This window comes from Dipodomys ordii, unplaced genomic scaffold, assembly GCF_000151885.1.
Source record: "Dipodomys ordii isolate 6190 unplaced genomic scaffold, Dord_2.0 Scaffold42, whole genome shotgun sequence".
Taxonomy (NCBI): domain Eukaryota; kingdom Metazoa; phylum Chordata; class Mammalia; order Rodentia; family Heteromyidae; genus Dipodomys; species Dipodomys ordii.
Window position 1 is genome coordinate 9,621,211 of NW_012267258.1, and position 15,008 is coordinate 9,636,218.

The 15,008-nt window shown below is 40.6% G+C and overlaps 1 protein-coding gene across 1 annotated transcript in view; it reads right to left on the minus strand.

The window, feature by feature from the left end:
* Positions 1 to 15,008, minus strand: part of LOC105987466 (mucin-12-like) — a 98,614-nt gene that overhangs the window by 2,485 nt on the left and 81,121 nt on the right. Inside the window, exons 55-61 of the mRNA XM_013018724.1 lie at positions 14,731 to 14,899; positions 11,812 to 12,477; positions 9,550 to 9,579; positions 6,841 to 6,891; positions 6,170 to 6,325; positions 327 to 380; positions 140 to 193 (exon numbers count right to left, since the gene is read on the minus strand). Of these exons, the coding sequence (XP_012874178.1) occupies positions 140 to 193; positions 327 to 380; positions 6,170 to 6,325; positions 6,841 to 6,891; positions 9,550 to 9,579; positions 11,812 to 12,477; positions 14,731 to 14,899 (1,180 nt within the window). The remainder of the gene's footprint in view (positions 1 to 139; positions 194 to 326; positions 381 to 6,169; positions 6,326 to 6,840; positions 6,892 to 9,549; positions 9,580 to 11,811; positions 12,478 to 14,730; positions 14,900 to 15,008) is intronic.

The window sequence follows — 15,008 nt, forward strand, 5'->3', positions numbered from 1 at the left end:
TCAGTGCTTGACCCTTAGTTGATAGATCAGATCCCGGGTTTTGGTATTTCTGTTGAGAATGTGTTCTTCTCAGAGGACCAATAGGAGCTCTCATTGCACAGCTGTGTGTGTGGAGGTAGGAGGGGCTGTCAGCGTTTACCTGCAGGGCTTCCAGCTCCACTGGTCCCACTGACTCCAGAGGAAGTTGTGGCTGCTGAGAGGGGAGAGATCACAGAAAATGAATCACAGAGCTCAGAGCCAACTGTGGTGAGTCTGTTTGGAAGCAGCACAAGGGAAGTGCACTGCAGGATGGGCTCAACACAGTGTGTGGCCAGCTGTGAACTCACCTGTGCTCACACCTGCAGGGCTAACTGTTGTGCCAGTGCTGACTGTGGAGGTACCTGAAACATAGCGACTCACTGAGCCAGAAGACCCAAGTAGCAAAGGGACAGTTTGTAAATATCTAAGTGTACAGGCACACATGCATTCATTTTTTTGATCGACTATAATGGAAATCTCATGGCTGAAACATATGTATTTTCCAGCTTCCAAAATCATAATCAAAGCATACAGACAATTGGGAATAAATTCCCAATTTGAGGTACTTCTGCTTGGAATTTAATAATAAGAGAAAGAGCAGAGGCCTTTCCCTGGTGCTTACCCTCATGGTTTGCTGTTGTTGCAGTGATCTCTGTGGGAAACAGGAAGAGAGAGGTCCAAGTTTACATGTACTGAAAAGTTTGAAATCTGGAGCAAATACATTTTTATATTCATGTGTACATATACATATTGATTATATATACGCATATATACAATGGTTATATCGAGTGCAAATGTGTTTGTGTATGTGTGAGAGAGAGAAAGAGAGAGAGAAAACAGTATGGATTCCAGCTAAAATACTTGAGATTATGTAAAGAAATATCACTCATATTCTAAGGCTGCCAGGCTCATTTATTAGATTTTCAGGTTATTTCTACTTACAAGCCTATCTGGATCCCTATAAACTTATTTGTAGAATCATTACATTTAAAGCAAACTCTCCCAAGGGAGATGTAGAGTCCTATTCTTGATGATCCCATGCCATGGACTATGAATCCTCACCAGTTTTGAGTCCATTTGTAGTTGGACTCATCCCTTCTGTGGAAGTTAAGGCTTCTGAAGTCAGAAATGGGAAAATATAAGTTAGGTGTGGGGACTCTAACCTAGCCTATAGAAGTTAGGTATGGTGCCTAGCTATTTGGGAGGTGTCCTAAATAAACCCATGTTATTCTTGGGGTTCCACTATTGAGGCCAATCCAAGGCATAAAAGTTCATGGCATTCCATCTCTACCAACAGGTAGATAGCCAAGCATGAGACCATCACAGGGACAAAAGAAAGCACAAAAAAGAGGATTGAAGTCTCGATTGACCCAGACAGACAGAAAGTAAAGACTAACTCAAAAACTAACAAATATAGGATGTAGTTACTGGCAGAGTGGTGGAAGTGGAAGAGTACCTACTTAGAAGTGGAAAGTCCTGAGTTCAAACCCCAGATTGCCAGGGGGAAAAAAAAAGAAACTGAATGACTAAAGCCTTGGAATTTGGATTAGTGTGGGGAGATACTGGAGTGCTATTTTATTATAGCAGATCTAAGATCTGCAAATAAATAAAAGGCATCTCCTTCTTATTAACCAACTGTGTTTGAACTACTAGACATAATGGTGGTTCTAGTGCGTTCTCTATTGGTGCCTAGAATGCAAAAAAATAAAAAGTAAATGCAAGAAAGCATTACTTCTGTGATTAGTCATGGTAAGAACATGTGTGGTACTAAGGCAGGAAGAGCCCTAACTCCCCTAAGGATTATTTCTTAAGATAATTGGAAATAAGTTCCCTACATTGCCTTGTTACTGAAGTAACCACCATGTAGTAAGGAAAGAACAAAGTTTCGAAGTGTGTATGTGTGAATATATGCATGTATATATTTATTTATGCAAGTCCTGAGGCTTGAACTCGGGGCTTAGCCACTGTCCCTGAGCTCTTGTGCTCAAGGCCAGAGCTCTTCCACATTGAGCAACAGTGCCACTTCTGGTTTTCTGGTGGTTTACTGGAAATAAGAGGCTCACAGACTTTTCCTGCCCAGGCTGGCTCCGAATCATAATCCTCAGGTCTCAGCCTCCTGAGTAGCTAAGCTTACAGGCTTGAGCCACCAGCATGACTTCAAATTATTTTACTTCCAGGGATATACCCCTGGTATGAAGAGGGAGAAAATGTCTGGTTTAAGTACATCAACTCTTTTTTTTTCTTAAATATCTTGGGGCATTTTAATATTCTGTTTTGTGAAACTTTCTGCTGAGCGAAAACAAAAATCAATCATAAATATCATATATGAGTAAATGGGGGGGGTAAGTGGCAGAAAATAGTCGACTCTGGGGAATAGGTAAACTGGAAAAACTGAAATTCCTAGCAGGGAGGATTCAAATATATGCCTCATGCTCTCATGCTATTTTGGGGGGTGGGGAGGGGGCAGTGGGAAGCCAGAACATTGAAGTCATGGAATTTCTAAGCTGAGAAACTGCCCGGTGGACATAACATAGCATGACCCCAGAGAAAATGCAAGGTTCTCCCTTATGCTTCTCCAATGTTACAATAGAAATGGAGAAGGAGAGAAAGCCCAGGTGTCAGACTGAAAAGCTCATCTCCTGATGGGCCTGCTAGCCAGTCCCACTGCCTACTGGGAAAGTTGTGAGGAGGGAGGAAGAGAGAAGGGAAAGAGGAAAGAGAGAAGAGAGAGAAAGAGGAGAGAGAAGGAGAGGAAGGGAGGAAGGGAGGGAGGGGGAGAGACAGAGACAGAGAGAAAATAGAGATTGACTAGAATCTTCTGGTATTTCCAGAGGTTGTAGTGACCACAGGGTCATGTTTAGAACTTCTAGCCTGTGTTAGCATTTCCAGGTTTTAGAGTTTGTCCAGAGGCAAACCTAGAAGTGGCTGAACTAAGATTGACCTACTCATTGTCTTTGTTGTTGTTGTTATGTTTGTGTCAGTCAGCATTCAGGATTGAACTCAGGACCTTGGAGCTGTCCCTTAGCTTCTTTTGCCCAAGTCTGGCACTGTACCACTTGAACCACAATTCTACGTATTACTTTTTGCTGGTTAACTAGAGATGAGTCTCATGGAAAGTCAGGTACTGGTGGCTCATGCCTCTAATTTTAGCTACTCAGGAGGCTGAGATCTGAGATTACAGTTTGAGGAGAGCCTGGGCAAGAAAGTCCATGAGACTCTTATTTCCAATTAACCACCAGAAAGCCGAAGTGTGGCTCAAAGTGGTAGAGCAGCAGAAAAGCTCAGGGACAGTGTCTAGGCCCTGAGTTCAAGCCCCACAACCAACAAAAAAGCTGTGGCTCAAGTGGTAAAGTATCAACTTTGAGTAGCAAAGTCAAGCTTGGGTAAGAGGCACTGAGTTCAAGATCCAGTACTGGCACACAAAAAAGGTATCAAACAGTAATATTCTCAAGCTGAGATTGGCTCCCCTGAAATTCCATCTACCCCGGAATAGGGAGCAAGGTAGCTGTCCTCCAAGCATAACTGTCACAATCCCAGCTCCTCTGCTTCTGGGTGCTTCAGTGGTTTCTAGTATGGAAAAAAACCACTTGAATGTTCTAAGAACATAGGATAATACTTATCATTGGTCTTTTATGAAAGCAGCAAGCCTATAAATAGGATAAGATTATTTCCAAAATTCACAAGGCATGTGTGTGTGTGTGTGTGTGTGTGTGTTGTTTTGGTGGCAGTACTGGCGCTTGAACTGAGGGTTCAAGCTCTTGCTAGGCTTTTTTTTACACAATGTTGTTGCTCTACCACTTGAGTCACCACACCTCTTCCACATCTGGCTTTTTGCTAGTTATATGGTGATAGAATCTCTCAGATTTGTCTGCCTGGGTTGGCTTTGAATGATTTATTTCTCTGATCTCAACCTACCAAGTAGCTAGGATTACAGGAGTGAACCATCAGTGGCTGGCTCACATTTTCTTTTTCTCCCTTTTTCTCCAATCCTCCAGCCCTCTAACGATATACATGAGGTCACAGGAGGTGACTTTCCCATTGGCTACACAGCTACACTCATCAGGAAGTTACAGCTACAAGGCTTCATGCTGGTATGAAGAACTCTCTGGCCTATCTTCAATGTAAGAAAATGTGGATAGGAACTACAAGTCACTCACTCTGTAAGAAAACACAACCTCCAACAGTGGAGGCTGTGGAGAGCCAGCCATTCCAAACCCCATACTGAGCTACTCAGCCTCACCTATTTTGCATGGATTTCCAGAGGAACTACTGTCCCCTGTGGAAGTCATGGCCTCTGGCAGATTGCAAGGAAAGATGTGTGATGTTATTTCATCAGAGCAGGTCTATTATAAAATTAAAATTATATGATTTTTTTTGTGTGGCACATGGTTGTAATCCTTGCTACTCAGGATCAGGAGGCTGAGATCTGAAGATCAAGATTCAAAGCCAGCCCAGGCAGGAAAAGTCTGTGAGACTCTGATCTCCAGTGAACTACCAAAAAACTAGAAGTAGAGTTGTGGCTCAAATAGTATGCCAGAAAAAGCTAAAGGACAGTGCCCAGGTCCTGAGTTCAAGCCTTAGTACTGAAATATATACACAAAAATATGACATTACTTATTGACCTAGTTATGTGTGTGCCTCCATATACAATGGTTGTTATCCCAAAGAATACCCCTGTAGTACCCAATATTAGAAAGAGGAACCAACACTGTATTTACTTCTTGATCACTATTGGCAGTAGCCATGTGGTCTTAAGCCACAGGAAGGAAATGGTCCATCCATGGCTGCCCCCTCTCTCCCTGTGCATCTCCTGGGCTATCTTTCCATGGTAGCTACAGAACATGGAAGAATATCTTCCTGACCCGGTCAGTTCCCCTTCTAGATTCAAGACTCCTTGGGGTGAAAGAGGTGCTTAGAAATGGGGAGAAATGACAGACGCATTCTGCTCATTAATTGAAGTATTTTGATATTCAGATGGCAAAAATAGATACTGAAATGACATTTAAAACAGAATTCTTTGATTCCTCATCTCTCAGATGATGGCTTGATCTTATGTGCTTTGTCTAACTTAGAACTCCATGAACTGCTACTGACTCCAGGTAAAACTATAGTGGGCCTATTAAACAGAAAGAAAAACTTCAACACCATCTATTTCCTTATTCTATGAAGATATTTTTAAGCTGTGTGGGATTGGGAGAGATGGGGGAGGGATTGGGAGGGGGGTGACATTGATCAACGTGCACTGGACTCAAACTGACATGGTGGATAGAAACCCCTTTGTACAAACCAAAGATAATTAAAAAGAAAATGAGAAAGCTATAGAATCAAAAGCATCTAAATGACTGCCTGGCTGCTGTAGGAATTGGGAGGAAGTGAGCTCTACCATCACCAATAAGGATGAAGTTTTACTCTGTGAATATTAGTCAAAGGACAGTATAATATTTTACCTTCCATGGCTCAACATGGCAGAAGTGAATGACATGGAAACATACTAAGCCACAGACTCCACTGAGAATGCTCAGAAACGAAGGCAATGGCTCCTCCCTCACTTCCTCCACGGGGAGGAAGACAGGAAAGGGTTTCAGAAAGAATAAAAAATGAAAAGAATGAAAAAGAAAAAAAAGTATTGTTACCCCTATCAGGAAAGCAACCAAAGAGAGCTGAGATATGAGGATCTAGGTTCAAAGCCAACCCAGGCAGACACATCCAAGAGACTCTTCTCTCCAGTTAACCAGCAAAAAAGGGTAGAGGTGAGGCTTTGAGTATCAGCCTTGAATGAAAAAAGCTAAGGGAGAGCACAAGCCTCTGAATTTAGGTCTTAGTATCAGCAGCAAAAATAAAATAAAGCTGGGCGCTGGAGGTTCACACTTGTAATCCTACTAGCTCAAACCTAGGAGGCCGGGTCTAAGAATTTCACTCTTATCGCCAATAAACTACCAAAAAGCCAGAACTGGAGCTGTGGCTCAAATGGTAGAGTGCCAACCTTGAGCAAAAATGCTCAGAGATAGTACCCAGGCCCTGTGTTCAAACACCAGGTATGGTGCGCGCGCGCAGGCACACACACACACACATACAAAATAACAACAGAAAAGAGGGGACATCTGACTACAGGGTAAGTCCTAAAGCGTTCATTCCCAGCATGCAGGTTTACCTGTATTGGCCCTGCCAGGGGCCACCGTTGTGCCAGAAGCCATCCTGGTTGTGGCTGAAACACAAAGAGAACTGTAAATCACCCTGGTGCTCCTGCTGTTAGGAAGAGCAAAGCCCATTTTCCCTATGCCCAACCGGTTCTCAGCCTGTCTCTCCCCTAAGGGCAGAGACCCATATAAAATGTCCCATTTCCCATTGTGTTTCCAAAGCCATCTGAGTGGCAGTGTTCTTCACCAGAGGGAAACTTCCAGATGTTCTTTACAGAGAGACTTGTTGTGTGTCCCCCAGGCTTAGTCACTTTGTCACCTAGAACTTGGTGCTCTGGGATTACAGGGGTGCCTGACATGGCAAGTTATCAGCCTGTTGCCAACTCCAAAACTGTCAAAGTACTTGGTCCTCTAGAAGATTTGCATAGTGCAGGTATCTCTCCTGGGTTCTTATAACTCCTATTTCTCAGGATTAGGAAATGTGGTTATTCTGAAATTACCCCAAAAGCTTACGACCGTTTACAAATTTCACAGGATAAGTTACTGTTGATGAGGAACTGTCCTTCTTTCGGGATTAAAACTACATGATTCTCAACTCTACTTTTGGCATCTTTTTAGAAAAAATATTCAAAACTGAAAAAAAGCAAAGAACCTAGGTCACAAGGCCCAAGTCTTTGACACACACCTGTATTGAATCCAACAGTGTGAACACCCTTTGTGGAGGTTGTTGTAGCTCCTGAGGGAAAAAAATGGGACAAGATTAAGTTCTGGCGGTTTGGGATACTAAAAAGAGTTGTGTCATTTAATTTTAATTTTATTTTATTGGTGCAGGTCCTGGGGCTTTCACTCAGGCCTGGGCACTGTCCCTAACCTATTTTGCTCAAGGCTAGCACTCTGCCACTTGAGTCACAGTTCTACTTACACCTTTTTTGGGTGCTTCATTGGAGAGTTTAAAGTCTCATGGGCTTTCCTGCCTGGGCTGGCTTTGAACTGCAGTCTTCAGATCTCAGCCTCCTGAGTAGCTAGGATTACAGGCATGAGTCACTGGAGCCTGGCAGGGTTGTGTCATTTTATCAGAGCAATGCTACACAAACATTTTTTCATCTGAGTGTTCAGAGAATATTCCACTTTGTGTAAACATTGCTATGTGCACAGAATCTGCTCCAGTAATGTATAAGACAAAGGAAAAGTAAATGTAGCAATGCATCCTGGTTTATCATGGAAGAAGCTGCAAATGATTCACATGAGTGTGGCTCATATCTGTAATCCTAGTCACTTACGAGGCTGAGCTTTGAGGATCACAGAAGCCAGCCCCGACAGGAAAGTCTGTAAGACTCATCTCCAATTAGCCAATAAAAAGCTAGAAGCAGAGCTGTGGCTCAAGTGGTCGAGTGCTAGCCTCAAGCAAAAATGTTCAGGGACAGTGCCCAGGCCCTAAGCTCCAGCCTCAAGACTGGTACGTCCTTCTCCCCTCCCCCACCGTCCTCTTCCCCCAAAAGATAGCAGAATAGAAAGAGCTTGTGTTTTGGAATGTTGGACTATTTGCTAACAGGTTAAAAAATCTCAGGGGAAAAATCATATTTTCTCTCAAGGTAAGGGATTCAAGGCCTACATTATACAAATGAGGTTCTAGATGAAAACCAAGTCCAATATGTAGGTATTAAGTACATGGCATATGCAAAGTTCTCTCAAGTGATACATTAAAAAGGCAGAAGACATGTGCTCTTTCTAACAAAGGTGGTGTCTACTGGTCAGGTAGACAACTATAAATGCGGAACATCCCACCAGATAGGGTCCATAACAGTGACTTAAACAAGGTCAAAATGTCTCCTTCACTTGGAAAAAATTATATTAAATGAAGTAAGCCAGGCCCAAAGAAACACAGGTCCCATGGTTTCCCTTATTTGCTATAACTAGTATATGTCTAGGACAAGCAGAAAAGGTCAAAAGCTATGTACATATGACCATAGAAGATGGTGCTAAATGAAATGAACCCCAAGATAGGGACACAAGAGGTTTTATCTTTCTTCCTGTTGTGTCTAATGTATTTATAATGTAATATATGATTTTTTTTGTTTCTTTTGTATGTTCTTCCTCCATTTTACAACCCCTGTTTTTGCTGTATTCGATTCCAGTGCCCTGCATCTTGTATATAATATACATTTTTCTAATTTGGGGAGGGAAGGGAAATAACAAAATGCTGAAATAAGGATGCAGGTTGATCCATTGTAACAATGATATGTACAAGACACTATGTTGAAAACGAACTTTACAACTTCAGGGGGTGGAGAGGGAGAAGTTGGGGAGGTGGGGTGGGAAGGTCTGGTAGGGGAAAAACAAAGGAGGAGGTAACAGTGCTTGATAGGAAATGTACTCATTACCTTACTCATGCAGCTGTAACCCCTCTGTACAGTATCTTTGCAATAAAAATATACATTAAAAATGTCTCTTTCCAAGAGTTTATAGAACCTAATATAAAATACTGAAATACAGAAAGATTAAATATTTAAGATTGAGCCTCTGTGTCTTATCTTTCAAATATGTTCAAATTAAAAAGACACACCAGGATGCAATAAAAGCTAAATAATATTCATAAGAAGTAACAGTTCACAAACACAAATATACTGAGCTTTGGAACTCCTTTTGAAAAAAAATTAAGGAGGTATTTTGGAAGCTGCTATTATTTTTATTTTATTTATTTACTTATTTTGCCAGTCCTGGGTCTTGAACTCTGGGCCTGGATGCTGTCTCTAAGTTCCAGACTTTGAGTCTAGAACTCTACTACTGAAGCTTCAGCACCACTTTCTGCTTTTTCTGTGATAAATTAGAGATAAGACTCTCATGGACTTCCCTGCCCAGGTTGGCTTCAAACCTTGAACCTCAGATCTCAGCCTCCTGAGTAGCTAGGATTATAGTCATGAGCCACTGGTGCTTGGCTTGGTTCTATGTTTGTATACGAGTATACAATTAGTGTAGAATATGACTAGGATACAAGGTATCAGTATACCTTTATTATAATCCAAAGGAGACATAATAGAGGTAACCCTATGCTAGGAGGCTAGGTGTGATGGTACATGCCTGTAATCCCAGTTGTTTAGGGCACAGAGGTAGGATGATTCTATATGAGCCTGGCCCCAGCCAAAAGTGTGGGACTCTATGCAAAAAAATTAAAAATTAAAAGCAAAAGAACTGAGGGTAAGTGCTACATACACACAGAAAGCCCCAAACCCAATCCTAAGTGTCACTAAAAAGGGAAAGACCTAAGCTACCAAAATCCAATTTGAAGTTCATGTTTTGTTAATATGTTAAAAATCTGTTATTATTATTTCCCATTCTAGTTGATTTAACACAACACTGCCTTTTTCAAATGTGTATTTATAATCTATCTTCTTACCTGTGGTGACTTTAGGCTGTTTTGGTGGCACTAGAATTCAAAAGAACAAATATATGAATATGCACTTATAATTTATTTCACTTCATAAAGATTAATAGAAGCATTAGATTATCATTTGGGAAGAATATCACATTCCCTCAGATTTTCTTCCACGTGAAAATGATAGAGATGGAAATAAGTTGTGGCTCAAGAGTTAGAATTCCAGCCTTGAGTACAAAAGCCAAGTGAGAGAGCAAGGTTCAAGCCCCAGCACTAGCACCAAAAGAGAGAGGTAGAGAAATGCGATGTTAAGCCATAACGTTCAGAAACATATTTTTGTTATTTTAATTTCAACTTACATTCAATGAATATGTTAGGAATTTTGTTAGCTGGAACTTGTAAAGAAAAGATTAAATTTATGTTTTAGTAAAAAATATATTCTTAAATTTCAATTACAAATTCACTTTAGTGCTTCAAATGCCATGAATACATACAACAATTTTACTAAAAATAATCTTTCATTTTCATAGATTATACAAATCTGGGTCAGAATGAAATAATTTTAAGAGCTAAATGATAAAGTCCTTTTCTAAGAGATCATCATTGAGTTACAAATTATCAAACTGAAAACCACCATTAAACTTTCTTGCAAGTGAAATACACACTTGTAATCCTTGTTAAGTTCAGTTTAATTAAAAATTAGTACTTGAATTAAAAAATGTTAAAATAAACTATACACTGAAGACATCAAAACCATTATAATATAGTTATGGTGTTTAATAGACACTAATTCATTTATATTTGCGTAGCCCTCGTTTGAAAAATGAATATATAAATTTAGCTTGAATTAAGTTATTGAATTAGTTGCTGGTGATTAGTTAGGAAAATAAATTTCTGTAAGTAGTTAGAATAAATCTTGCCAAGTGCCTGTGCCTCACCCTTGTAAGCCTAGCTACTCAGGAGACTGTGATCTGAGGATCATGGTTCAAAGCCAACCTGAGCAGAAAAAGTCCATGAAACTCTTCCTTTTAACCAGCAAAAAGTTGGAAGTAGAGGTATGGCTCAAGTCTTAGAGCACCAGCCTCAGTGAAAAAGCTAAGGGACAGCATCCAGATCCTGAGTTCAAACATGGTTGGTCAGGTCTTGTTGAGGATATAAATTTTTATTTTACATGGCTCATTTTAAGGGAAAAAAAGTAAACTTTCTGCTTCTTAGGGGAATTATAAATTCAGATGGTGATAAACTCAGATTATCTGTTAATTCTTTCTCCCCAAACCTTGGTCTTGGTCAGGTAAATGACTTGAACATATTATCATAATCTGCACCTCAGGGATGCTGGGTCAGATCACCAGGGAGCACCGTGGTGAGCCTTGCTCACTTTGTTCCTGGCAGTATGACCAGCGACAAGGTAATCCAGCTGTGTTCCCAGCCTGCCCTTGTGGGAACCCCAATCGCCACCACTCCCCCATCCCCTGGTTATACCAGGTTTCTCTTTGGTTTGGTTTTGTTTCTTTTGCAGCATTTGTAATTGTTATTATTAAGGAGTCTTATAAAGGAGTTACAATTCCAGAAGTCAGGCTACGAATACAATGCTTCCTGGCCAGTGTCACCCCTTCCTGAATTCTCTCTCACATCCCCCTACCCATCCCTATCTTCAAGTTACAGAGTTCTTATTTTACATAATGTATATTATATAGTACAACTGATTTTGTTCCCCTTCCTCCATTCCTGTACGTCCCTTTTTTGCCGACCCCCGGCATGTTTCTACTTCCTGATAATCATTTTGATAAACAATATATTTTAGTTGTTTAGGAGTTACACCTGTAATTGCTCCCCTAAGTCTCCCCTTCCTGTAGTTCACTTTGTGTACAAATGCATTGAGCTTTGAAAACCTTATCATACAGAGTTATATTTTAGATCTGGCTTCCACATATGAAAAGAAGTATGTGCTGTTTGTCTCTCTGAGCCTGGCTTACTTCACTTAGTAGTATTTGTTTTAGATCCATGTGTTTCCCTACAAATGACGTAATATGCTTTCTAATGGATGAGTACAATTTCTGTTTTCATTTTGAAGGGACATAACAAAAACTAACTTCTCAACAAGTCTGGAAGCTCAGTTTATGACCATAATGCTCTGGAAAATGCCTTTCATTATTCACCAGATCACGTTCTTAATTCCCTCTTGAACTGTGAGAAAATGTATACGGATCCAATAATAGGAGTCTAATGACCCACCACTAAATTGTCCACATGAAACGCTCTAACCTTTATAATTAAACTTACCTTTGGGTATCGTCACCTCAGTTTCTGGTTCTCTTGTAGTTCCTCCTGCCTCATTGGTTGTGACACCCAATGGTGTTGTTGTCCTGGTCTCCACAGCTGATGGTCCACTGGTCCCTGACACTCCTACTGATGGTTCAGATGGTCCTGTCACTCCAGTCAGCAGTAAGGTTGTTCCTGGTATACCAGATGATAGCTCAGTTGTCCCCAATGGTCTGGTTGTTTCTGATACTACACCAGGTGTTCCAGTTGTCACTAGTTTGTCAGCTGAGGATCCAGTTGTTCCAGACCCTGTCTCTGATGGGCTAGTGTTTTCCTTCACCCCAGTTGACTGGACGGTTGTTTCAGTTGATTTCGGTGGTTGTCCAGATGTCACTGTGATTCTTGTTGAGGTGGCCATTGTCTCTGATCCCTTGGTTGATGGTTCAGGCATTCTTGGCCCTTCTACTGATGTGGTAGCTGTTGTTGTTGTCACGCCAGTTGGTCTTCCTACTTCACCAGGGGATGGTGTTGTTACTCCTGAACTTTGAGATGTTGTTCTAGTGGTCTCTGATTGCACAACAGAGGGTTCTGTTGTTCCTGGTTCTCTGCTTGGCTGTGGAGCTGTCCTTATTACTCCTGAAGATTGTCCCAAATCCCCTGACACTGGTGAAGATGGTGGAGTTGTCCCTGCAAACAAGTAGGAAACGAAAATAACATTGACATCTGGCTTAGTCTTTAATCTGCAGGAAGAGTGTTGCTTCCTTCTTCCCTGATTTCTCTGACACCATCATCTCATTTCATCCTGTGCTTTCTGCTACAGCACAACCTTTTTTCCTTCCTTCCTTCCTTCCTCCTTCCCTCCTTCCTTCATTCCTTCCTTCCTTCCTTCCTTTCTTTTGTCAGTTGTGGGGCTTGAACTCTGGGCCTGGGCACTGTCCCTCAGCTCTTTAGCTCAAGGCAAGTGCTCTACCACTTGAGCCACAGGGCCACTTCCAGTTTTCTGGTGGTTAATTGGAGATAAGAGTCTCACGGACTTTCCTGCCCCAGCTGGTTTTGAACCATGATCCTCAGATCTCAGCCTCCTGAGTAGCTAGGATTACAGGCGTGACCCACCAGTGCCTTGCATTCCTTCTTTCTTATTCACTTTTAATGATCATTTATTCAATACCTATTTTATGTCAAAGAAGTTTCCAGCAGCTTAGATCTATTACCAGTTTCATCATTTTCCTATGAACGATGCATATGTATACACATATGCATATATGGGGTATTTAACATGTCATGTATATCATAAATTCAGATTGTAAACTCCAATGAGCATCACAGGAATTCATTCATATATTTTTTTCTCACATTTGAAACCTTAGATTCCAACAACATTCATGAAAATACTTAGCACTTTCTCTATAACAAATAAACAAGATCATTCCAAAGGTGAGACACTAACATAGCTAATAAAAATAAAATTATTGAATGAAATATGTTATCCTTGTAATCATGTTACCCTTAAAATATGTGCCATGAGCCAGGTGTGGTGATGCATATCTGTAATCACTGCACTTGGGAGGCAGACGCAGGTCTCCAAGGTGGCAGACATGTATGGACATATATATGTATATATGCACACACATATACATATAAATATGCATATATACAAACATATACATTTTACAGTATATGCATACCTTACATATGACTGTAACACAGTAAGCATGCAAGGTACAGATACTATGTTATGAACTCATACAAAAAGCTTACTTTTTATAATCTGATATTTAAATAGGGTTACTTATTTTGGTTGACCTTCAACCATAATACAGTATTTGTTTTAAATTCTGATTTTGATTTGCTTTGTTTGTGTTGGTACTGGGACTTGAACTCAAGTGCTCATACTCTTGTTTAGCTATTTTGTTTTGGTACTGTACCACTTGAGCCATATCTCCACCTATGGCTCATTGCTGGGTAATTTTAGCTAAGAGGCTCATGGATTTTTCTGCCCTAGCTGACTTCAAACCTCAATCTTCAGATCTCAGCTTCCTGAGTAGTTAGGATTATAGGCATGAGCCTCTAATGCTCAGCTTTTAGTTAGACTTCTAAAAACTATAGGTCTTTCATTTTCCAAAATCAGAACGTATTTAAAAGAATACTTAGAGAATTCAGTCTTCCTGATCTGTTTTATTTTCTGTAACAATTTATGTGAGTTCCTAATTTCCCTTCTATAAGTTTTATATTTTTGCATGTATGAATACATATTTACATACATACTCACATATAAAACATATACACATATGCACCACAATTCTTTTTTCATAAAGCTAAAATTATATGTATGGCTGTTCTGCTTTCTTTTTTCTTTTAATAAATTCTAGACATAAGCTGGGTGCCAGTGGCACATGCCTATAATCCTAGGTACTCAGGAGGCTGAGATCTGAGGACCATAGTTCAAAGCCAGCTCAGACAGGAAAGTGTGAGACTCTTACCTCCAACCAAATCACAGAAAAAGCCAAAAGTGGTGCTGTGGCTCAAGTGTAGAGCACTTGCCTTGAGCAAAAGTTGCTCAAGGATACTGCCTAGTCCCAGAGTTCAAGCCTCAGGACTGGCAAAAAAACAAAACAACAAAAAAACCCATATAATATAAAATTCAAGACATAGATCATTATATAGAAACCTCCCTAACTCTCTTGAATCCAAGTCTGTAGTGTATTTTATTCCATGAGTCTTCTTTAATTAAGAAGCGTGAACTGTTTGTAACTCTTTCTATTAAAAACACTACCACTGTGGAGAGCTCACACACGCGTCATACCTACTTTGGTTGTATTAGTTGCCCTTAGAGAGCATGGTGGGATTTCCAGGTCAAAGGTAAATCAATATGTAAATCTGTTCTATTTTGCCAGACTGGTCTCTGTGGGGTGTAACCCCCAGGCTCCCTCTGCCAGCTACCTAGTACCATCTGTTTCTTTCCAGAACTGTCAACAGGGCTGTTGTCAAAGTTGTGGATTTCTGCCAGCCTGAAAAAGCGCGACACGACATCCCCGTGTAGTTTTAATTTGCATTTTTCTTGAGTGTGAATTTGATCCTTTATTTCAGATTCCGGGCTTTCAATTTCCACCTACCCCAGTTTATTAATAACTATAAAAAGGCTGTCTTTCCTTATCCTGTTGTTGTGGTTAGTGGGGTGAATCTAGAAATTCCTCACCATAATGCAGAATTTGTGGCAA